This window comes from Oncorhynchus clarkii, chromosome 13 (genome assembly GCF_045791955.1).
Source record: "Oncorhynchus clarkii lewisi isolate Uvic-CL-2024 chromosome 13, UVic_Ocla_1.0, whole genome shotgun sequence".
Taxonomy (NCBI): domain Eukaryota; kingdom Metazoa; phylum Chordata; class Actinopteri; order Salmoniformes; family Salmonidae; genus Oncorhynchus; species Oncorhynchus clarkii.
In genome coordinates, this window is record NC_092159.1 from 2190428 (window position 1) to 2214991 (window position 24564).

The window sequence follows — 24564 nt, forward strand, 5'->3', positions numbered from 1 at the left end:
TCCACTCCGTTGTCCTGTTTGTAAGGCAGAACACAGGATCCGCGTCGCGAAAAACATATTCTTGGTCGTACTGATGGTGAGTTGATGCTGATCTTATATTCAGTAGTTCTTCTCGACTGTATGTAATGAAACCTAAGATGACCTGGGGTACTAATGTAAGAAATAACACGTAAAAAAACAAAAAACTGCATAGTTTCCTAGGAACGCGAAGCGAGGCGGCCATCTCTGTCGGCGCCGGAAGTACAAGCTATCCTCCAGATAGCTCTGAACTAGTGGTCTCCTCCTTTCCCTGCTATCCTCCAGATAGTGGAGATAGGAAAGGTGTACTAAAGGTTTGGGAAATGTTTACTAAAGGTTTACTAAAGGTTTAGGAAAGGTTTACTAAAGGTTTAGGAAAGGTTTACTAAAGGTTTACTAAAGGTTTAGGAAAGGTTTACTAAAGGTTTAGGAAACGTTTACTGAAGGTTTACTAAAGGTTTAGGAAAGGTTTACTAAATGTTTACTAAAAGTTTACTAAAGGTTTAGGAAAGGTTTACTAAACGTTTAGGAAAGGTTAGTAAATGTTTAGTAAATGTTTAGTAGGGTTAATACAGGTTTAGTAAAGGGTTAATACAGGTTTAGTAAAGGGTTAATACAGGTTTAGTAAATGTTTAGTAGGGTTAATACAGGTTTAGTACATGTTTAGTAAATGTTTAGTAAAGGGTTAATACAGGTTTAGTAAAGGGTTAATACAGGTTTAGTAAAGGTTTAGTAAAGGTTTAGTAAAGGGTTAATACAGGTTTAGTAAAGGTTTAGTAAATGTTTAGTAAATGTTTAGTAAAGGTTTAGTAAAGGGTTAATACAGGTTTAGTAAAGGGTTAATACAGGTTTAGTAAAGGTTTAGTAAAGGTTTGGTAAATTATAGGTTAGAATAATCACCTTCTCATAGTCCACCAGCTCCCCCTGTTTCCTGATGTTCTTCTTAGCCAGATAGATTGCTGGACAGAGATAAGATGACCAGTTTAGACCATACAAACTGTAGTCAAATAAATGACAGAAGTCACAACATACCCTCATTGCCTAACCTTTAACCCTTAACCCTCAACTCTTAACCATCAACCCTCAACTCTTAACCCTCGACCCTCAATCGTCAACTCTTAACTCTTAACCTTTAACCCTCAACTCTTAATCCTCAACTCCTAACCCTCAGCCCTTAACCCTTAACCCTCAACTCTTAGCCCTTAACCCTCAACCCTCAACTCTTAACCATTAACCTCTCTTAACCCTTATCCCTCAACCCTCAACTCTTAACCCTTAACATTTAACCTTTAACCCTCAACTCTTAACCCTCAATCCTCAACTCTTAACCCTTAACCTCTCTTAACCCTTATCCCTCAACCCTCAACTCTTAACCCTTAACCTTTAACCTTTAACCCTCAACTCCTAACCCTTAACCCTCAACTGTTAACCCTTAAGGAGCGACTGTCACTACTTATCCTTTTGAAAACGGCCTATAAGGCATTGATATGAGTCAGAAACATTTTTGTGTCAACATTTATTACAAAGTGTAAATTGGATAAATATGGGCACAGTCAGTCTTGTCTAAAGTGTAGTTTGGAACCTGAGTGGGTCACAACGAGTAAATTAAGGTACGTTTTGGATTAGAATTATGTAAACAATTCATGCCCCCTTTTCCCAAGCTCAACGCTCAAATCACTCCTCCTTTATTGAATGGCTCTGTTGTTTTATTGCCCCCAATGAGTTCAAAGGATCACGGACATTTGAGACAGAAAAGCCCTATACGGATTGACCACAGCCAACTATGGTTAGGGTTAGAACCCAAAGGATCACGGCCGTTTGAGACTGAAAAGCCCTATACAGATTGACCACAGCCAACTATGGTTAGGGTTAGGGTTAGGGTTAGGGTTAACCCTAACCCAAAGGATCACGGCCGTTTGAGACTGAAAAGCCCTATACAGATTGACCACAGCCAACTATGGTTTGCATGCCCTTCCGAAGTACCCTAATATCCTACCATTCGGAATACGTGGTTGGGGTTCATTGGTCCCCAGTGGTGGTGAGAATACCGTTAGCTAGACCATAGATTGCTGATTATGTATATTTTGATAATCATTATCCCTATCATCGCTAGTATAGCTGACATTGGCTTGTTAGCTACCTAACTAGCTAGCTAGCTAAAGTTAGCCTACCTCAAAACAACTCAGATTTGGCTTGGAAACACAATTTGCCAAAAGGCACCTAAAGGACTCTCAGACCATGAGAAACAAGATTCTCTGGTCTGATGAAATCAAGATTGAACTTTTTGGACTGAATGCCAAATGTCACATCTGGAGGAAACCTGGCACCATCCCTATGGTGAAGCATGGTGGTGGCAGTAGCATTTTCAGCGGCAGGGACTGGAAGACTAGTCAGTATCGATGGAAAGATGAACAGAGCAAAGTACAGAGAGATCTTTAAACGCTACAGAGCGCTCAGGACCTTCCAGCTCGGGGTGGCAGGGTAGCCTAGTAGTTAGAGCATTGGACTACAACCGAAGGTTGCAAGTTCAAACCCCCGAGCTGACAAGGTACAAATCTGTCTTTCTGCCCCTGAACAGGCAGTTAACCCACTGTTCTTAGGCTGTCATTGAAAATAAGAATTTGTTCTTAACTGACTTGCCTAGTTAAAAAAAGGTAAAATAAAAACAGGACAACGACCCAAGAACAAACAGCCAAGACAACGGAGCTCATTCTCTCCCTCATTGATTTTGAGGGACCAGCCGAGACATCTGCCACGGGCCAACTGAAGGGACAGTTCGAGAGGATGCAAACTTGAAAGCCGCCGCGGCCCAAGTGATAGTGGTGGATGGCCAGCTACTTCAGGGGTGAGTGACTGGCTATACCGTCATTTCCAAATCAAGCCTTTTGTATCAGGTGTCGCACCAACAGGGGGAACTTCGAGAGGTGCTGTTTGCTGCTCCAACGAAAAGTGGGAACTGTTCTCGAGCTGGCCCGCACCCATCTGTTGGGGGTGTACCTGGGAATGGAGAAGACCCGGGAACAGGTTGGCGCCCAGTTCCACCGGAAGACTTTTGCCACAGCTGCCCGGAGTGTCAAATCACCGCCCCAAATGCACACTTCCCAAACCCGCTGGTCCCGCTACTGATCATCAGGTTGCCATTTGAACGGATCGCAATGGACATAGTGGGGCCACTGGTAAAAATGGCACCAGGACACTGGTACATCCTGGTAATAGTAGATTATGCCACCCGATATCCCTACGGGCGGCGGTCTCCAGGGGAATCGCCCGGGAGCTATTCCACCTCTTTAACCAGGTGGGCATCCTGAACGAGATCCTAACCGGCCAAGGTATGAAAGCAGATCTTGACCTCCGTCTTTCACCCGCAGAGAGATGGGATCGTCAATTGTTTGGGGGGTATTAGACAGAGTTTTCGACACCAGACAGCTTATATCAGTACCGGGTCCTCCCATTCAATCTCAACGGAGCCCTACCCATGTTCCAGCACCTGATGGATCAAGTCCTCCGACCCCACCAACAGTGGGCAGCGGCCTATATGGATATATGGTAAGCCGGGTTGACAGCAAACCCCAAGAAGTGCAAGCTGGGGTTTGAGGAGGTGGAGTACCTGGGGTATTTGATCAGACGGGGGAAAGTCAAGCCCCAGGAGAGGAAGCTCCAAGCGGTACGTGACTGGCCCGTTCCACGCACCAAGACACAGGTCAAGTCCTTCCCGGGGCTGGATGGGATACTACAGCCAGTTTATCCCCAACTTTGCAGCTAGCGCCTCCCCCTTGCCAATCTAACCAGGGCCCACCTCCTGAAAACAGTGAACTGGTCAGACGAGACCGAAGCCGCATTCAGGCACCTGAAGGAAGCGCTTTGCTCCCATCCAGATCTAGTAACGCCCGATGTTGGTCCAGACGGACACCAGCGACACAGGACTAGGGGCCGTCCTGTCCCAGGTACAGGGGACTAGGGGCCGTCCTGTCCCAGGTACAGGGGACCAGGGGCCTTTCTGTCCCAGGTACAGTATCTGTCTCGGCTGGGAATGACAGTATCTGTATCTGGGAATGACAGTATCTTTATCAGCTGGGAATGACAGTTCTCTGTATCTGGGAATGACAGTATCTGTATCTGGGAATGACAGTATCTGTATCAGCTGGGAATGACAGTATCTGTATCAGCTGGGAATGACAGTATCTGTATCTGGGAATGACAGTATCTGTATCAGCTGGGAATGACAGTATCTGTATCAGCTGGGAATGACAGTATCTGTATCGGCTGGGAATGACAGTATCTGTATCGGCTGGGAATGACAGTATATGTATCTGCTGGGAATGACAGTATCTGTATCAGCTGGGAATGACAGTATCTGTATCTGCTGGGAATGACAGTATCTGTATCTGGGAATGACAGTATCTGTATCGGCTGGGAATGACATTATCTGTATCTGGGAATGACAGTATCTGTATCTGGGAATGACATTATCTGTATCTGGGAATGACAGTATCTGTATCGGCTGGGAACGACAGTATCTGTATCTGGGAATGACAGTATCTGTATCTGCTGGGAATGACAGTATCTGTATCTGGGAATGACAGTATCTGTATCGGCTGGGAATGACATTATATGTATCTGGGAATGACAGGATCTGTATCGGCTGGGAATGACATTATCTGTATCTGGGAATGACAGGATCTGTATCGGCTGGGAATGACATTAAAAGGTGCACATTGTTATATCAGCAGAACACTGCTTCTATGGTTTTATGTAAAGGGATGTTTATTCTACATGAACCTGTCACTACATGTGAAAGTTATCAAAGCACTTATTTTAGAATATCTACATAAATTCCCCAATTGCATTCTTCTCATATTACTCTGTAGGCTACTGACCTATTCAAAGCTTCCTCCGGTATCTCACCATATATTTGCCTGTAGTTATTGAGCTCAACCTGCTTGTTCTTTGTTGTGATTGAGTGGGAGAAACAGCTGAGGTCAAGGTTCTGACAGATGGGTATGTCTTGGTGATGGCAAGGAGACACACAAGAAACACCCCCATCAAACCACACCCCCATCAAACCACACCCCCATCAAACCACACCCCCAAGCCAACTAACGTATGACTTCTGTCATGGCCGCCAGTATTTCTTGAGGAGGAAGCCAGAAAACAAGGCAGAATCAGCGGATGCAGTTCCCACTTAACCCTTAACCTCACCATAGTCCAGCTCTGAGGCAGGCCAGCGGCTACTGGTCCAGAAATATGGAGTCTGAGAGAGAGTGAGAGAGAGAGATGTTCAGAAAGAGGGAGATGTCTGCGTGAGGCCAAACCACACGACCAACAACATTGGACACTTTATGAAACCTATAGCCTTCACTATCTCATCCTGGAATATCCAAGGCCTGAGGTCATCTGCCTTTGGCCTAAAGAGCAGGAACCTGGAATTCATCAAAGAAATCAGAAATACAGACATTGTCATCCTACAAGAAACCTGGTATAGAGGAGATGGACCCACTGGTTGTCCTCTAGGTTACAGAGAGCTGGTAGTCCCATCCACAAAACTACCAAGTGGGTGGTATAGAGGAGACGGACCCACTGGTTGTCCTCTAGGTTACAGAGAGCTGGTAGTCCCATCCACAAAACTACCAGGTGGGTGGTATAGAGGAGATGGACCCACTGGTTACAGAGAGCTGGTAGTCCCATCCACCACACTACCAGGTGGGTGGTATAGAGGAGACGGACCCACTGGTTACCCTCTAGGTTACAGAGAGCTGGTAGTCCCATCCACCACACTACCAGGTGGGTGGTATAGAGGACACGGACCCACTGGTTACCCTCTAGGTTACAGAGAGCTGGTTGTCCAAACCACCAGGATGAAACAGGGAAGGGACTCCGGGGATATGGTCATTTGTTATAGACCAGACCTAAGACCTAACTCACTCTATTAAATTAATCAAAACAGAAACATTTTACATCTAGCTAGAAATTCAAAAGGAAATTATCTTAATAGAGAAAAATGTCCTCCTGTGTGCTACCTATTTCACCCCACTAGAATCCTCATACTTTAATGAAGACAACTTCTCCATCCTGGCTGGGGAAATCAATCATTTCCAGGCCCAGGGACGTGTACTAGTCTGTAGCAACCTAAATGCTAGAACCGGACAAGAACCTGACACCCTCAGCACACAGGGGGACAAACACCTGGCTGCAGGTGACAGCATTCCCTCCCCCATATGCCCCTGTACCACACAACTATGACAACATAACCAACAAAAACAGTCCACAACTCCTGCAGCTCTGTTACACGCTGGGTATATACATAGTCAATGGTAGGCTTTGAGGGGCCTCCTATGGTAGGTAACCACCCCTATCAGATCACAGTCAGCCCACTGACACCCCTATCAGACCACAGTCAGCCCACTGACACCCCTATCAGATCTCAGCAGCCCACTGACACCCCTATCAGACCACAGTCAGCCCACTGACACCCCTATCAGATCTCAGCAGTCTACTTGAACAGAGGAATACTCAATGATGAAGCATCAAAACCAAAGGAACTGAGTAATTTTAAGAAATGCTATAGATGGAAGGAATGTAGTGTGAAAACCTACCAAAAAACAATTAGGAAACATCAAATTCAATCCCTTTTAGACAACTTCCTGGACAAAACGTTCCACTGTAATAGTGGTGGTGTAAACATGGCAGTAGAAAATCTTAACAGTATATTTGACCTCTCAGCTTCCCTATCAAATCTAAAAATGTCAAACAGAAAACCGAAGAAAATAATCAACAATGACAAATGATTTGATGAGGAATGCAAAAACATAAGAAAGAAATTGAGAAACTTCTGCAACCAAAAACATAGAGACCCAGAAAACCTGAGTCTACGCCTTCACTATGGTGAATCACTAAAACAATACAGAAATACACTACGGAAAACAAACAACAACACAAATAATTATCTATCCAAAATGAGATGTGTGGGTTAACCACTTCTCTAATCTTTTGTCTCTATAACAAAGAACAAACAGCAAAAACATATATACATGATCAAATGCAGATCTTAGAATCAACAATTAAAGACGACCAGAACCCACTGGATTCCAGAACACACTGGATTCCAGAACCCACTGGATTCCAGAACCCACTGGATTCTCCAATTCCCTTGAATGAACTACAGGACAAAATAAAAACCCTCCAACCCAAAAAGGCCTGTGGTGTTGATGGTATCCTTAATGAAATGATCAAATATACAGACCACAGATTCCAATTGGCTATACTAAAACTCTCATCATCCTTAGATCTGGCATCGTCCCCAATATTTGGAACTAAGTACTGATCACCCCAATCCACAAAAGTGAAGACAAAATATGACCCCATATATGCGTCAACAGCAACCTTGGGAAAATCCTCAGCATTATCATTAACAGCAGACTCGTATATTTCCTCAGTGAAAACAATGTACTTAGAAAATGTCAAATTGGCTTTTTACCAAATGATGGTATGACAGAACATGTATTTACCCTGCACACCCTAATTGACAAACAAACCAAAACAAAGGCAAAGTCTTCTCATGCTTTGTTGACTTCAAAAACGGATTCGACTCAATTTGGCATGAGGATCTGCTATACAAAAAGATGATGGAAAGTGGTGTTGGGGGAAAAACATACATTATAAAATCCATTTCCACAAACAACAAAATTGCAGCTTAAGCCCCACCCTCCTCAACATATATTTCAACGAATTGGCGAGGACACTAGAACAGTCTGCAGCACCAGGCCTCATCCTACTAGAATCTGAAGTCAAATGTCTACTGTTTGCTGATGATCTGGTGCTTCTGTCACCAACCAAGGAGGGCCTTCAGCAGCACCTAGATATTCTGCACAGATTCTGTCAGACCTGGGCCCTGACAGTAAATACAAATTCCATTTATATACCATTGCCCTAGAGCACACAAAAAACGATACATACCTTGGCCTAAACATCAGCACCACAAGTAACTTCCACAAGGCTGTGAACGATCTGAGAGACAAGGCAAGAAGGGCCTTCTACGCCATCAAACTGAACATAAAATTTGACATATAAATTAGGATCTGGCTAAAAATTACTTGATTCAGTTATAGAACCAATTGCCCTTTATGGTTGTGAGGTCTGGGGTCCACTCACCAACCAAGAATTCACAAAATGGGACAAAGACCAAATTGAGACTCTGCATGCAGAAGTCTGCAATAATATCATCAGTGTACAACGTAGAACACCAAATAATGCATGCAGAGCAGAATTAGTCCGATACCCGCTAATTATCAAAATCCAGAGAAGAGATGTTAAATTCTACAACCACCTAAAAGGAAGAGATTCCCAAACCTTCCATAACAAAGCCATCACTGACAGAGAGATGAACCTGGAGAAGAGTTCCCTAAGCAAGCTGGTCCTGGGGCTCTGTTCACAAGCAGACCCCACAGAGCCCCAGGACAGCAGCACAATTAGACCCAACCAAATCATGAGAAAACAAAAATTGGAAAGAATTAACAAAAAATCTGAGCAAACTAGACTACTATTTGGCCCTAAACAGAGAGTACACAGTGGCAGAATACCTGACCACTGTGACTGAACCAAACTTAAGGAAACTTAAGCTTTGACTATGTACAGACTCAGTGAGCAAAGCCTGAGAGGGGGTAGAGAGGAGAGAGGAGAGAGAGGAGTAGAGTGGATAGAGGGGGGGGGGGTAGAGAGGAGAGAGAGACATGTCTGCATGTGTAGAGAGAGAGGGGAGTAAAGAGGAGAGAGAGGAGTAGAGTGGAGAGAGAGAGGGGGGGAGTAGAGAGGAGAGGAGAGAGACATGTCTGCATGTGTAGAGAGAGAGGGGAGTAAAGAGGAGAGAGAAGAGTAGAGTGGAGAGAGAGAGGGGGGGAGTAGAGAGGAGAGGAGAGAGACATGTCTGCATGTGTAGAGAGAGAGGGGAGTAAAGAGGAGAGAGAAGAGTAGAGTGGAGAGAGAGGGGGGGGAGTAGAGGAGAGAGAGGAGAGAGAGGAGTAGAGTGGAGAGAGAGAGTGAGATGTCTGTGTGTGTCTGTGTGTGTTACCTGGAAGCGGTAAGGAGAGTCATCAATCTCAGCATTAGAGAGGATAGAGAGTTAGGGAGATGTCTGTGTGTGTTACCTGGAAGCGGTAAGGAGAGTCATCAGATCTCAGCAGTAAAGAGGATAGAGAGTTAGGGAGATGTCTGTGTGTGTTACCTGGAAGTGGTAAGGAGAGTCATCAGATCTCAGCAGTAGAGAGGATAGAGAGTTAGGGAGATGTCTGTGTGTGTTACCTGGAAGCGGTAAGGAGAGTCATCAGATCTCAGCATTAGAGAGGATAGAGAGTTAGGGAGATGTCTGTGTGTGTTACCTGGAAGCGGTAAGGAGAGTCATCAGATCTCAGCAGTAGAGAGGATAGAGAGTTAGGGAGATGTCTGTGTGTGTTACCTGGAAGCGGTAAGGAGAGTCATCAGATCTCAGCAGTAGAGAGGATAGAGAGTTAGGGAGATGTCTGTGTGTGTTACCTGGAAGCGGTAAGGAGAGTCATCAGATCTCAGCATTAAAGAGGATAGAGAGTTAGGAAGATGTCTGTGTGTGTTACCTGGAAGCGGTAAGGAGAGTCATCAGATCTCAGCATTAGAGAGGATAGAGAGTTAGGGAGATGTCTGTGTGTGTTACCTGGAAGCGGTAAGGAGAGTCATCAGATCTCAGCAGTAGAGAGGATAGAGAGTTAGGGAGATGTCTGTGTGTGTTACCTGGAAGCGGTAAGGAGAGTCATCAGATCTCAGCAGTAGAGAGGATAGAGAGTTAGGGAGATGTCTGTGTGTGTTACCTGGAAGCGGTAAGGAGAGTCATCAGATCTCAGCAGTAGAGAGGATAGAGAGTTAGGGAGATGTATGTGTGTGTTACCTGGAAGCAGTAAGGAGAGTCATCAGATTTCAGCAGTAGAGAGGATAGAGAGTTAGGGAGATGTCTGTGTGTGTTACCTGGAAGCGGTAAGGAGAGTCATCAGATCTCAGCAGTAGAGAGCGCGGATCCCTCAGAGGATAGATGTACCCATACTGCACCAGGAGTCCTCCCAGGTGGCGAGCCTCTACACACACATTCCCAAGAAGTGACACATTGCAGCTTTGAGACAAAGATATGGTATAAAACTAGACATAGTGACAGGAGGAATACATCCACAGTGAATAAGGAACAACAAGACTTACCTTGCTCTGTTATGTTGTATTTCTGAATCAGCCATTCAATGACATCATTACCTAAAGAGAAAGAGACGTTTGCCCCGTTTATACCTGGTTCTAACATGCTTCCTTTGTCCTGATCTGGTCAGCATGCTGATTGTGCCCACGTTGCCAGATAGGTGTAGACGATTAAAAGAGGTATTGTGATGTGACTGTGATCAGATCTTCCTGACCCCCTCCGGAGGTATTCAGGGACCCGTTGTGTCTGGATAAATGCCAAGTGTAGATGGATCTGGATAAATGCCAAGTGTAGAGGGATCTGGATAAATGCCAAGTGTAGAGGGATCTGGATAAATGCCAAGTGTAGAGGGGTCTGGATAAATGCCAAGTGTAGAATATACACGACCGTTCAAACCTTTGGGGTCACTGACAGGTGGCGTTAATATACACGACCGTTCAAACCTTTGGGGTCACTGACAGGTGGCGTTAATATACACGACCGTTCAAACCTTTGGGGTCACTGACAGGTGGCGTTAATATACACGACCGTTCAAACCTTTGGGGTCACTGACAGGTGGCGTTAATATACACAACCTTTCAAACCTTTGGGGTCACTGACAGGTGGCGTTAATATACACGACCGTTCAAACCTTTGGGGTCACTGACAGGTGGCGTTAATATACACAACCTTTCTAACCTTTGGGGTCACTGACAGGTGGCGTTAATATACACGACCGTTCAAACCTTTGGGGTCACTGACAGGTGGCGTTAATATACACGACCGTTCAAATCTTTGGGGTCACTGACAGGTGGCATTAATATACACGACCGTTCAAACCTTTGGGGTCACTGACAGGTGGCGTTAATATACACGACCGTTCAAACCTTTGGGGTCACTGACAGGTGGCGTTAATATACACGACCGTTCAAACCTTTGGGGTCACTGAGAGGTGGCGTTAATATACACGACCGTTCAAACCTTTGGGATCACTGACAGGTGGCGTTAATATACACGACCGTTCAAACCTTTGGGATCACTGACAGGTGGCATTAATATACACGACCGTTCAAACCTTTGGGGTCACTGACAGGTGGCGTTAATATACACGACCGTTCAAACCTTTGGGGTCACTGAGAGGTGGCGTTAATATACACGACCGTTCAAACCTTTGGGGTCACTGACAGGTGGCATTAATATACACAACCTTTCAAACCTTTGGGGTCACTGACAGGTGGCATTAATATACACAACCTTTCAAACCTTTGGGATCACTTAGAAGTGTCTTTGTTTTTTGAAAGAAAAGCACATTTTTCATTCATTAAAATTGATCAGAAGTACAGTGCAGACATTGTTAATGTTGTAGCTGTAGTAACTAACTTAGTCTCTCATATCTATTGTAGCTGTAGTAACTAACTAACTCTCTCATTTCTATTGTAGCTGTAGTAACTAACTAACTCTCATTTCTATTGTAGCTGTAGTAACTAACTAACTCTCTCATTTATATTGTAGCTGTAGTAACTAACTAACTCTCTCATTTCTATTGTAGCTGTAGTAACTAACTAACTAACTAACTAGTGTTGTAAATGACTTGTAGCTGTAGTAACTAACTAAATCTCTCATATCTATTGTAGCTGTAGTAACTAACTAACTCTCTCATTTCTATTGTAGCTGGAAACGGCATTTTATTAAATAGAATATCTACATAGGCGTACAGAGGCCCGTTATCAGATACCATCACTCCTGTGTTCCAATGGCACGTTGTTTTAGCTAATCCAAGTTTATCATTTTAAAAAGGAAACCCTGTTGTTAGCACAGCTAAAAACTGTTGTTCTAATTAAAGAAGCAATAAAACTGTCCTTCTTTAGACTAGTTGAGTATCTGGAGCATCAAACAGACCCCACAAGCCCCAGGACCAATATTACCTCTAAGCTGCATGCCTGAGCAGGCTCGCAGCTCCCCAGGGCTGCCGTGCAAAATAAATATCAGCACAGAGAAGCACGAGATTGAAATTCACTCAACTTTCTACTTTCCCCCTTAGTTAAAACTATCAATGTTTCCCTTTACTGTGGGAATTGTGATAGGTTCAACAATGCAACAATGTCATAGGTTTCAATGCAACATACTGAAACAAAACAAACTATGCATGAGATTTTGTTGCAGGCAGAACGCATCGGAGTAGGATTCTATTGCACTGACATGCACTACTCAGCATGAGCGGTCGTGAGTAGATGCACTGGACTGTGTTTACAGCATGAGCAGTCGTGAGTAGATGCACTGGACTGTGTTTACAGCATGAGCGGTCGTGAGTAGATGCACTGGACTGTGTTTACAGCATGAGCGGTCGTGAGTAGATGCACTGGACTGTGTTTACAGCATGAGCGGTCGTGAGTAGATGCACTGAACTGTGTTTACAGCATGAGCGGTCGTGAGTAGATGCACTGGACTGTGTTTACAGCATGAGCGGTCGTGAGTAGATGCACTGGACTGTGTTTACAGCATGAGCGGTCGTGAGTAGATGCACTGGACTGTGTTTACAGCATGAGCGGTCGTGAGTAGATGCACTGGACTGTGTTTACAGCATGAGCGGTCGTGAGTAGATGCACTGGACTGTGTTTACAGCATGAGCGGTCGTGAGTAGATGAACTGGACTGTGTTTAAAGCATGAGCGGTCGTGAGTAGATGCACTGGACTGTGTTTACAGCATGAGTGGTCGTGAGTAGATGCACTTGTTTTGAGATCAAAGCGAGAGCTGCATGTAGCCATGTGTGTACATTGTTCATATCCTGAACTAGTTAGTGAGTTATTAGCCCAGTTATAGATCATTTGTAGTCAGCAATGGGGGATTGATTGCTTCCTACAAGAGCACAAAACATTTACATTTCTAGACCTCTAGTGAGTCAGGTAAAGAGCTTGTTTAAGTCTTAAAGGGGCAGTGTTGTATTTTGTGACAGGCTTGAAAAAGCTAAGTAGCCAATAGGCAGAGGGTAGTATAATTTGTCTGATTCTCCGTAATAATGGTATGACAATAATAATGCATTTTATTTTGTAAAGTGGTTTCTTGCTACTAACTGAAGGACAAGTGGATAAACAGGTATAACAGTGATGAGGACCTAGAGGTCATGGTGGGGTGGTATAACAGTGATGAGGACCTAGAGGTCATGGTGGGGTGGTGTAACAGTGATGAGGACCTAGAGGTCATGGTGGGGTGGAATAACAGTGATGAGGACCTAGAGGTCATGGTGGGGTGGTATAACAGTGATGGGGACCTAGAGGTCATGGTGGGGTGGTATAACAGTGATGAGGACCTAGAGGTCATGGTGGGGTGGTATAACAGTGATGAGGACCTAGAGGTCATGGTAGGGTGGTATAACAGTGATGAGGACCTAGAGGTCATGGTGGGGTGGAATAACAGTGATGAGGACCTAGAGGTCATGGTGTGGTATAACAGTGATGAGGACCTAGAGGTCATGGTGGGGTGGTATAACAGTGATGAGGACCTAGAGGTCATGGTGGTGTGGAATAACAGTGATGAGGACCTAGAGGTCATGGTGGGTGGAATAACAGTGATGAGGACCTAGAGGTCATGGTGGGGTGGAAAAACAGTGATGAGGACCTAGAGGTCATGGTGGGGTGGTATAACAGTGATGAGGACCTAGAGGTCATGGCGTGTTTTATGACGGTGATGAGGACCTAGAGGTCATGGTGTGGTAACCTAGGTAATATACCAGTCATGGCGTGTATTATATCGGTGGGGTATAACAGTGATGAGGACCTAGAGGTCATGGTGGGGTGGTATAACAGTGATGAGGACCTAGAGGTCATGGTAGGTGGTATAACAGTGATGAGGACCTAGAGGTCATTGTGGGGTGGTATAACAGTGATGAGGACCTAGAGGTCATGGTGGGGTGGTATAACAGTGATGAGGATCTAGAGGTCATGGTGGGGTGGTATAACAGTGATGAGGACCTAGAGGTCATGGTAGGGTGGTATAACAGTGATGAGGACCAAGAGGTCATGGTGAGGTAACCTAGGTAATATACCAGTCATGGCATGTATTACAACAGTGATGAGGACCTAGAGGTCATGGTGGGGTGGTATAAAAGTGATGAGGACCTAGAGGTCATGGTGGGTGGTATAACAGTGATGAGGACCTAGAGGTCATGGTGGGTGGTATAACGGTGATGAGGACCTAGAGGTCATGGTGGGGTGGTATAACGGTGATGAGGTCCTAGAGGTCATGGTATTGCAACCTTGGTAACCTACCGGTCATGGCGTGTGGTATAACGGTGATGAGGTCCTAGAGGTCATGGTTTTGTAACCTTGGTAACCTACCGGTCATGGCATGTGGTATAACGGTGATGAGGTCCTAGAGGTCATGGTGGGGTGGTATAACGGTGATGAGGTCCTAGAGGTCATGGTATTGCAACCTTGGTAACCTACCGGTCATGGCCTGTGGTATAACAGTGATGAGGACATAGAGGTCATGGTGGGGTGGTATAACGTTGATGAGGTCCTAGAGGTCATGGTATTGCAACCTTGGTAACCTACTGGTCATGGCTTGTGGTATAACGGTGATGAGGTCCTAGAGGTCATGGTATTGCAACCTTGGTAACCTACCGGACATGGCCTGTGGTATAACAGTGATGAGGACCTAGAGGTCATGGTGGGGTGGTATAACGGTGATGAGGTCCTAGAGGTCATGGTATTGCAACCTTGGTAACCTACCGGTCATGGCGTGTGGTATAACGGTGATGAGGTCCTAGAGGTCATGGTTTTGTAACCTTGGTAACCTACCGGTCATGGCATGTGGTATAACGGTGATGAGGTCCTAGAGGTCATGGTGGGGTGGTATAACGGTGATGAGGTCCTAGAGGTCATGGTATTGCAACCTTGGTAACCTACCGGTCATGGCCTGTGGTATAACAGTGATGAGGACATAGAGGTCATGGTGGGGTGGTATAACGGTGATGAGGTCCTAGAGGTCATGGTATTGCAACCTTGGTAACCTACTGGTCATGGCTTGTGGTATAACGGTGATGAGGTCCTAGAGGTCATGGTATTGCAACCTTGGTAACCTACCGGACATGGCCTGTGGTATAACAGTGATGAGGACCTAGAGGTCATGGTGGGGTGGTATAACGGTGATGAGGTCCTAGAGGTCATGGTATTGCAACCTTGGTAACCTACCGGTCAGGGCACGTGGTATAACGGTGATGAGGTCCTAGAGGTCATGTTATTGCAACCTTGGTAACCTACCGGTCATGGTGGGGTGGTGTAACAGTGATGAGGACCTAGAGGTCATGGTGGGGTGGTATAACGGTGATGAGCTCCTAGAGGTCATGGTGGGGTGGTATAACGGTGATGAGGTCCTAGAGGTCATGGTGGGGTGGTATAATGGTGATGAGGTCCCAGAGGTCAGGGTTTTGCAACCTTGGTAACCTACCGGTCATGGTGGGGTGGTATAACGGTGATGAGGTCCTAGAGGTCACGGTGGGTGGTATAACGGTGATGAGGTCCTAGAGGTCATGGTGGGGTGGTATAATGGTGATGAGGTCCCAGAGGTCAGTGTTTTGCAACCTTGGTAACCTACCGGTCATGGTGGGGTGGTATAACAGTGATGAGGTCCTAGAGTTCATGGTATTGCAACCTTGGTAACCTACCGGTCATGGCGTGTGGTATAACGGTGATGAGGTCCTAGAGGTCATGGTGGGTGGTATAACGGTGATGGGGTCCTAGAGGTCATGGTGAGTGGTATAACGGTGATGAGGACCTAGAGGTCATGGTGGGGTGGTATAACATTTATGAGGACCTAGAGGTCATGGTGGGGTGGTATAACGGTGATGAGGACCTAGAGGTCATGGTGGGGTGGTATAACGGTGATGAGGTCCCAGAGGTCATGGTATTGCAACTTTGGTAACCTACCGGTCATGGCACGTGGTATAACGGTGAGGAGGTCCTAGAGGTCATGGTGGGGTGGTATAACGGTGATGAGGTCCTAGAGTTCATGGCATGTGGTATAACGGTGATGAGGTCCCAGAGGTCATGGTATTGCAACCTTGCTAACCTACCGGTCATGGTGGGGTGGTATAACGGTGATGAGGACCTAGAGGTCATGGTAGGGTGGTATAACAGTGATGAGGACCTAGAGGTCATGGTGGGGTGGAATAACAGTGATAAGGACCTAGAGGTCATGGTAGGGTGGTATAACAGTGATGAGGACCTAGAGGTCATGGTGGGGTGGAATAACAGTGATGAGGACCTAGAGGTCATGGTGGGGTGGTATAACAGTGATGAGGACCTAGAGGTCATGGTGGGGTGGTATAACAGTGATGAGGACCTAGAGGTCATGGTGGTGTTGAATAACAGTGATGAGGACCTAGAGGTCATGGTGGGTGGAATAACAGTGATGAGGACCTAGAGGTCATGGTGGGGTGGAATAACAGTGATGAGGACCTAGAGGTCATGGTGGGGTGGAATAACATTGAAGAGGACCTAGAGGTCATGGTGGGGTGGTATAACAGTGATGAGGACCTAGAGGTCATGGCGTGTTTTATGACGGTGATGAGGACCTAGAGGTCATGGAGTGGTAACCTAGGTAATATACCAGTCATGGCGTGTATTATATCGGTGGGGTATAACAGTGATGAGGACCTAGAGGTCATGGTGGGGTGGTATAACAGTGATGAGGACCTAGAGGTCATGGTAGGTGGTATAACAGTGATGAGGACCTAGAGGTCATTGTGGGGTGGTATAACAGTGATGAGGACCTAGAGGTCATGGTGGGGTGGTATAACAGTGATGAGGACCTAGAGGTCATGGTGGGGTGGTATAACAGTGATGAGGACCTAGAGGTCATGGTAGGGTGGTATAACAGTGATGAGGACCAAGAGGTCATGGTGAGGTAACCTAGGTAATATACCAGTCATGGCATGTATTATAACAGTGATGAGGACCTAGAGGTCATGGTGGGGTGGTATAAAAGTGATGAGGACCTAGAGGTCATGGTGGGTGGTATAACAGTGATGAGGACCTAGAGGTCATGGTGGGGTGGTATAATGGTGATGAGGTCCTAGAGGTCATGGTGGGGTGGTATAATGGTGATGAGGTCCTAGAGGTCATGGTGGGGTGGTATAACGGTGATGAGGTCCTAGAGGTCATGGTATTGCAACCTTGGTAACCTACCGGTCATGGCGTGTGGTATAACGGTGATGAGGAGTCTCTGGTTTCTCATCTTCACCCCCATGTCAGTATCTTGCTTTGCTACGATCACTCTCTCCATCTACACACACACACACACACACACACACACACACACACACACACACACACACACACACACACACACACACACACACACACACACACACACACACATAGGGGTTAGGGAGACACACACTCAGAAACTTTGAGCTCTAGGGAGTAGGGAGTAGGGGATAGGGAGTAGGGGTTAGGGAGTAGGGGTTAGGGGTTAGGGGATAGGGGTTAAGGGTTAGGGAGTAGGGGTTAGGGGATAGGGGTTAGAGAGTAGGGAGTAGGGTTTAGGGTTAGGGAGTAGGGGTTGGGGAGAAGGGGTTAGGGTTTAGGGGTTAGGGTTACAGAGTAGGGAGTAGGGGTTAGGAAGTAGGGGTTAGGGAGTAGGGTTTATGGTTTAGGGGATAGTGAGTAGGGGTTAGGGTTACAGAGTAGGGAGTAGGGGTTAGGGAGTAGGGTTTAGGGGTTAGGGTTTAGGGGATAGTGAGTAGGGGTTAGGGTTACAGAGTAGGGAGTAGGGGTTAGGGTTACAGAGTAGGGAGTAGGGGTTAGGGAGTAGGGGTTAGGGGTTAGGGAGTAGGGGTTAGGGTTACATAGTAGGGAGTAGGGGTTAGGGAGTAGGGGTTAGGAATAGGGTTTAGGGATATGGATTAGGGGTTAGGGTTTAGGGGTTAGGGAGTAGGGGTTATGGAGTAGGGGTTAGGGTTTAGGGATTGGATTTATGGGATAGGGTTAGGGAGTAGGGGTTAGGAATAGGGTTTAGGGATAGGGATTAGGGGTTAGGGAGTAGGGTTACATAGTAGGGAGTAGGGGTTAGGGAGTAGGGGTTAGGAATAGGGTTTAGGGATAGGGATTAGGGGTTAGGGTTTAGGGGTTAGGGAGTAGGGGTTATGGAGTAGGGGTTAGGGTTTAGGGATTGGATTTATGGGATAGGGTTAGGGAGTAGGGGTTAGGGTTATTGAGTAGGGGTTAGGGGTTAGGGTTTAGGGGTTAGGGTTATGGAGTAGGGGTTAGGGTGTAGGGAGCAGGGTTAGTAGGAGTTAGGGTTTACGCCCCTGTCCCGAAGCTAGCACCATTTAGCCGCGAGCCAGGCGCATCTCCTGGTTAGCAAACGAAATTACTACAACTACAATACCTCTGCTGTACAACATTAAAACCTATTCAGTCTGTCTACAAACAGGCTCTCAAAGTGCTTGATAGGAAGCCCAATAGCCATCATTATTGTCACATCCTTAGAAAGCATGAGCTCCTGAGTTGGGAAAATCTTGTGCAATACACCGACGCATGTCTTGTATTCAAGATCCTTAATGGCCTGGCTCCCCCTCCACTCAATATTTTTGTTAAACAGAAAACCCAGACATATGGCAGCAGATCCACAAGGTCTGCCATGAGAGGTGACTGTATAGTTCCCCTAAGGAAAAGCACCTTTAGTAAATCTGCATTCTCTGTGAGAGCTTCCCATGTCTGGAATACACTGCCATCAGACACACATAACTGCACCACATATCACACTTTCACAAAATGCTTGAAGACATGGCTAAAGGTCAATCAGATTTGTGAACATGGTCCCTAGCTGTGTGTTGCCGCTTTCCGTGTTGTCTGTTGTCTGTAGCTTGTGAGGTGTGGAAACACTTTGTTGCTTTTATGAATTTTGTCTTGCTGCTTTTTGTTTTATGTTGCTCTGTCTGTATGCTACGTCTTGCTTGTCCTATACTGCTCTGTCTGTATGCTATGTCTTGCTTGTCCTATGTTGCTATGTCTTGCTTGTTCTATGCTGCTATTGTCTATATTGTAATTGTTTTTAATAACCTGCCCAGGGACTGCGGTTGAAAATTAGCCGGCTGGCTAAAACCGGCACTTTTACTGAAACGTTGATTAATGTGCACTGTCCCTGTAAAAATAAAAAAATAAACTCAAACTCATACTCTTCCGCCAAGTAGGGGTTAGGGTTATGGAGTAGGGGTTAGGGTGTAGGGAGTAGGGTTAGTAGGAGTTAGGGTTTACGCCCCTGTCCCGAAGCTAGCACCACTTAGCCGCGAGCCAGGCGCATCTCCTGGTTAGCAAACGAAATTACTACAACTACAATACCTCTTCCGCCAACTGGCCTGGTCCCTTTGTCGACACGATGCCCCGCCGTACCACCACGACTGGTCCGCCAACGTAACTCCATCCGCTGTGCCCTCAACCGGCCGTCGGAGCAGACGCTTCTACTAGCCCCGGCCTGCTAACTTTAAACGGTGTGTCTCCCGCTTGCTAGCGTAGTAACGACTACCCCGGCTTCCCTGTTTCATCTATTGCTGTTCACTGGACCCAATGTTCACTTGGCTACATAGCTGATGCCTGATGTTCATTCATCCCGGTACTCCATTTAGTTTATTTAGTGTATTTTCTTTGTCTATCTGTCGGCCACTTTGTTTACCTTTGTCTATCTGTCGGCCACTTTGTTTACCTTTGTTTATCTGTCGGCCACTTTGTTTACCTTTGTCTATCTGTCGGCCACTTTGTTTACCTTTGTTTATCTGTCGGCCACTTTGTTTACCTTTGTTTATCTGTCGGCCACTTTGTTTACCTTTGTTTATCTGTCGGCCACTTTGTTTACCTTTGTCTATCTGTCGGCCACTTTGTTTACCTTTGTTTATCTGTCGGCCACTTTGTTTACCTTTGTTTATCTGTCGGCCACTTTGTTTACCTTTGTTTATCTGTCGGCCACTTTGTTTACCTTTGTCTATCTGTCGGCCACTTTGTTTACCTTTGTTTATCTGTCGGCCACTTTGTTTACCTTTGTTTATCTGTCGGCCACTTTGTTTACCTTTGTTTATCTGTCGGCCACTTTGTTTACCTTTGTCTATCTGTCGGCCACAATGTTTACCTTTGTTTATCTGTCGGCCACTTTGTTTACCTTTGTTTATCTGTCGGCCACTTTGTTTACCTTTGTTTATCTGTCGGCCACTTTGTTTACCTTTGTCTATCTGTCGGCCACTTTGTTTACCTTTGTTTATCTGTCGGCCACTTTGTTTACCTTTGTTTATCTGTCGGCCACTTTGTTTACCTTTGTTTATCTGTCGGCCACTTTGTTTACCTTTGTCTATCTGTCGGCCACTTTGTTTACCTTTGTTTATCTGTCGGCCACTTTGTTTACCTTTGTTTATCTGTCGGCCACTTTGTTTACCTTTGTTTATCTGTCGGCCACTTTGTTTACCTTTGTCTATCTGTCGGCCACTTTGTTTACCTTTGTTTATCTGTCGGCCACTTTGTTTACCTTTGTTTATCTGTCGGCCACTTTGTTTACCTTTGTTTATCTGTCGGCCACTTTGTTTACCTTTGTTTATCTGTCGGCCTCAGCCACGAACTCAGGCCCTGTGTGTAGTTAACCGACACTCTCTGCCCATTCATCGCCATTTTACCTGTTGTTGTTGTCTTAGATGATTAGCTGTTGTTGTCTTACCTGTTGTTGTCTTAGCTATCTCTCCCAATCTACACATGTGAAGCATCGCTTTATGTCTCTCTCAAATGTCAATATGCCATAGCTACTGTTGTTTAGGATAGTTGTCATTGTTTTAGTTCACTGCGTAGCCCCTAGTCCCACTCAACATGCCTCATATGCCTCTTTTGTCCCACCTCCCACACATGCGGTGACCTCACCCAGCATAACTAGCGTGTCCAAAGATGCAACCTCACTTATCATCACTCAATGCCTAAGTTTACCTCCATTGTACCCGCAGCCCACCATACCCCTGTCTGTACATTACGTCCTAAATCTATTGTACCAGGCCCAGAAATCTGCTTCTTTTATTCTCTGTCCCCAACGCACTAGACGACCAGTTTTGATAGCCTTTAGCCGTAACCTCATCCTACTCCTCCTCTGTTCCTCGGGTGATGTGAGGGTTAACCCCGGCCCTGTGTGTCCCCAGGCACTCTCATGTGTTGACTTCTGTAACCGAAAAAGCCTTGGTTTCTTGCATGTTAACATCAGAAGCCTCCTCCCTAAGTTTGTTTTACTCACTGCTTTAGCACACTCCGCCAACCCTGATGTTCTTGCAGTGCCCGAATCCTGGCTTAGGAAGGCCACCAAAGAGTTCTGAGATTTCCATCCCCAACTACAACATTTTCCGTCAAGATAGAACTGCCAAAAGAGGAGGAGTTGCAATCTACTGCAGAGATAGCCTACAAAGTTCTGTCATACTTTCCAGGTCTATGCCCAGACAGTTCTAGCTTCTAATTTAAAAAATGAATCTCTCCAGAAATAAGTCTGTCACTGTTGACACCTGTTTTTTATTTTTATTTTTTTTATTTTATTTCACCTTTATTTAACCAGGTAGGCTAGTTGAGAACAAGTTCTCATTTGCAACTGCGACCTGGCCAAGATAAAGCATAGCAGTGTGAACAGACAACACAGAGTTACACATGGAGTAAACAATTAACAAGTCAATAACACAGTAGAAAAAAAAGAGAGTCTATATACATTGTGTGCAAAAGGCATGAGGAGGTAAGCGAATAATTACAATTTTGCAGATTAACACTGGAGTGATAAATGATCAGATGGTCATGTACAGGTAGAGATATTGGTGTGCAAAAGAGCAGAAAATAAAATAAATAAAAACAGTATGGGGATGAGCAGAACATTAAATAAAAACAATAGGGGGATGAGGTAGGTAGATTGGATGGGCTATTTACAGATGCGCTATGTACAGCTGCAGCGATCGGTTAGCTGCTCAGATATATGATGTTTAAAGTTAGTGAGGGAAATAGAAGTCTCCAGCTTCAGCGATTTTTGCAATTTGTTCCAGTCACAGGTAGCAGAGAACTGAAACGAAAGACGGCCAAATGAGGTGTTGGCTTTAGGGATGATCAGTGAGATACACCTGCTGGAGCGCGTGCTACGGGTTGGTGTTGCCATCGTGACCAGTGAACTGAGATAAGGCAGAGCTTTACCTAGCATGGACTTGTAGATGACCTGGAGCCAGTGGGTCTGGCGACGAATATGTAGCGAGGGCCAGCCGACTAGAGCATACAGGTCGCAGTGGTGGGTGGTATAAGGTGCTTTAGTGACAAAACGGATGGCACTGTGATAAACTGCATCCAGTTTGCTGAGTAGAGTGTTGGAAGCAATTTTGTAGATGACATCGCCGAAGTCGAGGATCGGTAGGATAGTCAGTTTTACTAGGGTAAGTTTGGCGGCGTGAGTGAGGGAGGCTTTGTTGAGGAATAGAAAGCCGACTCTAGATTTGATTTTCGATTGGAGATGTTTGATATGAGTCTGGAAGGAGAGTTTACAGTCTAGCCAGACACCTAGGTACTTATAGATGTCCACATATTCAAGGTCGGAACCATCCAGGGTGGTGATGCTAGTCAGGCGTGTGGGTGCAGGCAGCGAACGGTTGAAAAGCATGCATTTGGTTTTATTAGCATTTAAGAGCAGTTGGAGGCCACGGAAGGAGTGTTGTATGGCATTGAAGCTCGTTTGGAGGTTAGATAGCACAGTGTCCAAGGACGGGCCGGAAGTATATAGAATGGTGTCGTCTGCGTAGATTTGGATCAGGGAATCGCCCGCAGCAAGAGCAACATCATTGATATATACAGAGAAAAGAGTCGGCCCGAGAATTGAACCCTGTGGTACCCCCATAGAGGCTGCCAGAGGACCGGACAGCATGCCCTCCGATTTGGCACACTGAACTCTGTCTGCAAAGTAGTTGGTGAACCAGGCAAGGCAGTCATCAGAAAAACCATAATAGACCCCCCTCAGCTCCCAGCTGTGTCCTGGACACCATATGTGAATTGATTGCACCCCATCTATCTTCAGAGTTTGTTCTGTTAGGTGATTTAAACTGGGATATGCTTAACGCCCCGGCAGTCCTAAAATCTAAGATAGATTCCCTCAATCTCACACAAATTATCAACGAACCCACCAGGTACAACCCTAAATCCTTAAACATGGGCACCCACATAGATGTTATCCTGACCAACTAGCCCTCCAAATACACATCTGCTGTTTTCAATCAGGATCTCAGATCAATCAGGATCTCAGATAAATGTAGAACTAAGAACAGATATAGCCAGACCTGACTGCCCTTGACCAACACAAAACATCCTGTGGCGGACTGCAATAGCATCGAATAGTCCCTGAGATGTGTAACTTTTCAGGGAAGTCAGGAACCAATACACGCAGTCAATCAGGAATGCAAAGGCAAGAAATTTCTGACACAAATTTGCATCCTGTAGCTCTAATTCCAAAAAATGTTGGGACACTGTAAAGTCCATGGAGAATAAGACCACCTCCTCCCAGCTGCCCACTGCACTAAGGCTAACACTGTCACCACCGATAAATCCACCATAATCGAGTATTTCAATAAACATTTCTCTACGGCTGCCCATGCTTTCCTCCTGGCTACCCAAACCCCGGCCAACAGCTCCGCACCCCCCGCAGCTACTTGCCCAAGCCTCCCCAGCTTCTCCTTCACTCAAATGCAACCACTATTACTAGTCTGTTCAACCTCTCTTTTGTATCATCTGAGATCTCCAAAGATTGGAAAGCTGCCACGGTTATCCTCCTCTTAAAAGGGGGTGACACTCTAGACCCAAACTATTATAGACCTATATCCATCATGCCCTGCCTTTCTAAAGTCTTCAAAAGCAAAGTTAATAAACAGATCACTGACCATTTCGAATCCCACCGTACGTTCTCCTCTGTGCAATCCGGTTTTCCGAGCTGGTCACGGGTGAACCTCAGCCACGCTCAAGGTACTAAATGACATCATAATAGCCATCAATAAACGACAGTACTGTGCAGCTGTCTTCATCGACCTGGCCAAGGCTTTCGAATGTGTCAATCAACGTATTCTTATCGGCAGACTCAACAGCCTTGGTTTCTCAAATGACTGCCTCGCCTGTTTCACCAACTACTTCTCAGACAGAGTTAGTCTATGCTAGCTAAAGCTCCGCCTTATCTCAGCTCACTGGTCACGATAAAAACACCCACCCGTAGCACGCACTCCAGCAGGCATATCTCACTGGTCATCCCCAAAGCCAACACCTCCTTTAGCCGCCTTTCCTTCCAGTTCTCTGCTGCCAACGACTGGAACAAATTGCAAAAATCGCTGAAGCTGGAGACT

General features: G+C 45.8%; 1 protein-coding gene across 1 annotated transcript in view; it reads right to left on the bottom strand.

Moving 5' to 3' along the window:
• The window catches only part of LOC139424182 (regulator of G-protein signaling 11-like), a 68201-nt gene extending 50754 nt beyond the window's left edge, over positions 1 to 17447 (bottom strand). Inside the window, exons 1-5 of the mRNA XM_071175863.1 lie at positions 17387 to 17447; positions 10231 to 10281; positions 10006 to 10112; positions 5218 to 5269; positions 919 to 977 (exon numbers count right to left, since the gene is read on the bottom strand). Coding sequence (XP_071031964.1) covers positions 919 to 977; positions 5218 to 5269; positions 10006 to 10112; positions 10231 to 10281; positions 17387 to 17447 — 330 coding nt within the window. The remainder of the gene's footprint in view (positions 1 to 918; positions 978 to 5217; positions 5270 to 10005; positions 10113 to 10230; positions 10282 to 17386) is intronic.
• Between the last annotated feature and the right edge of the window lie 7117 nt (positions 17448 to 24564).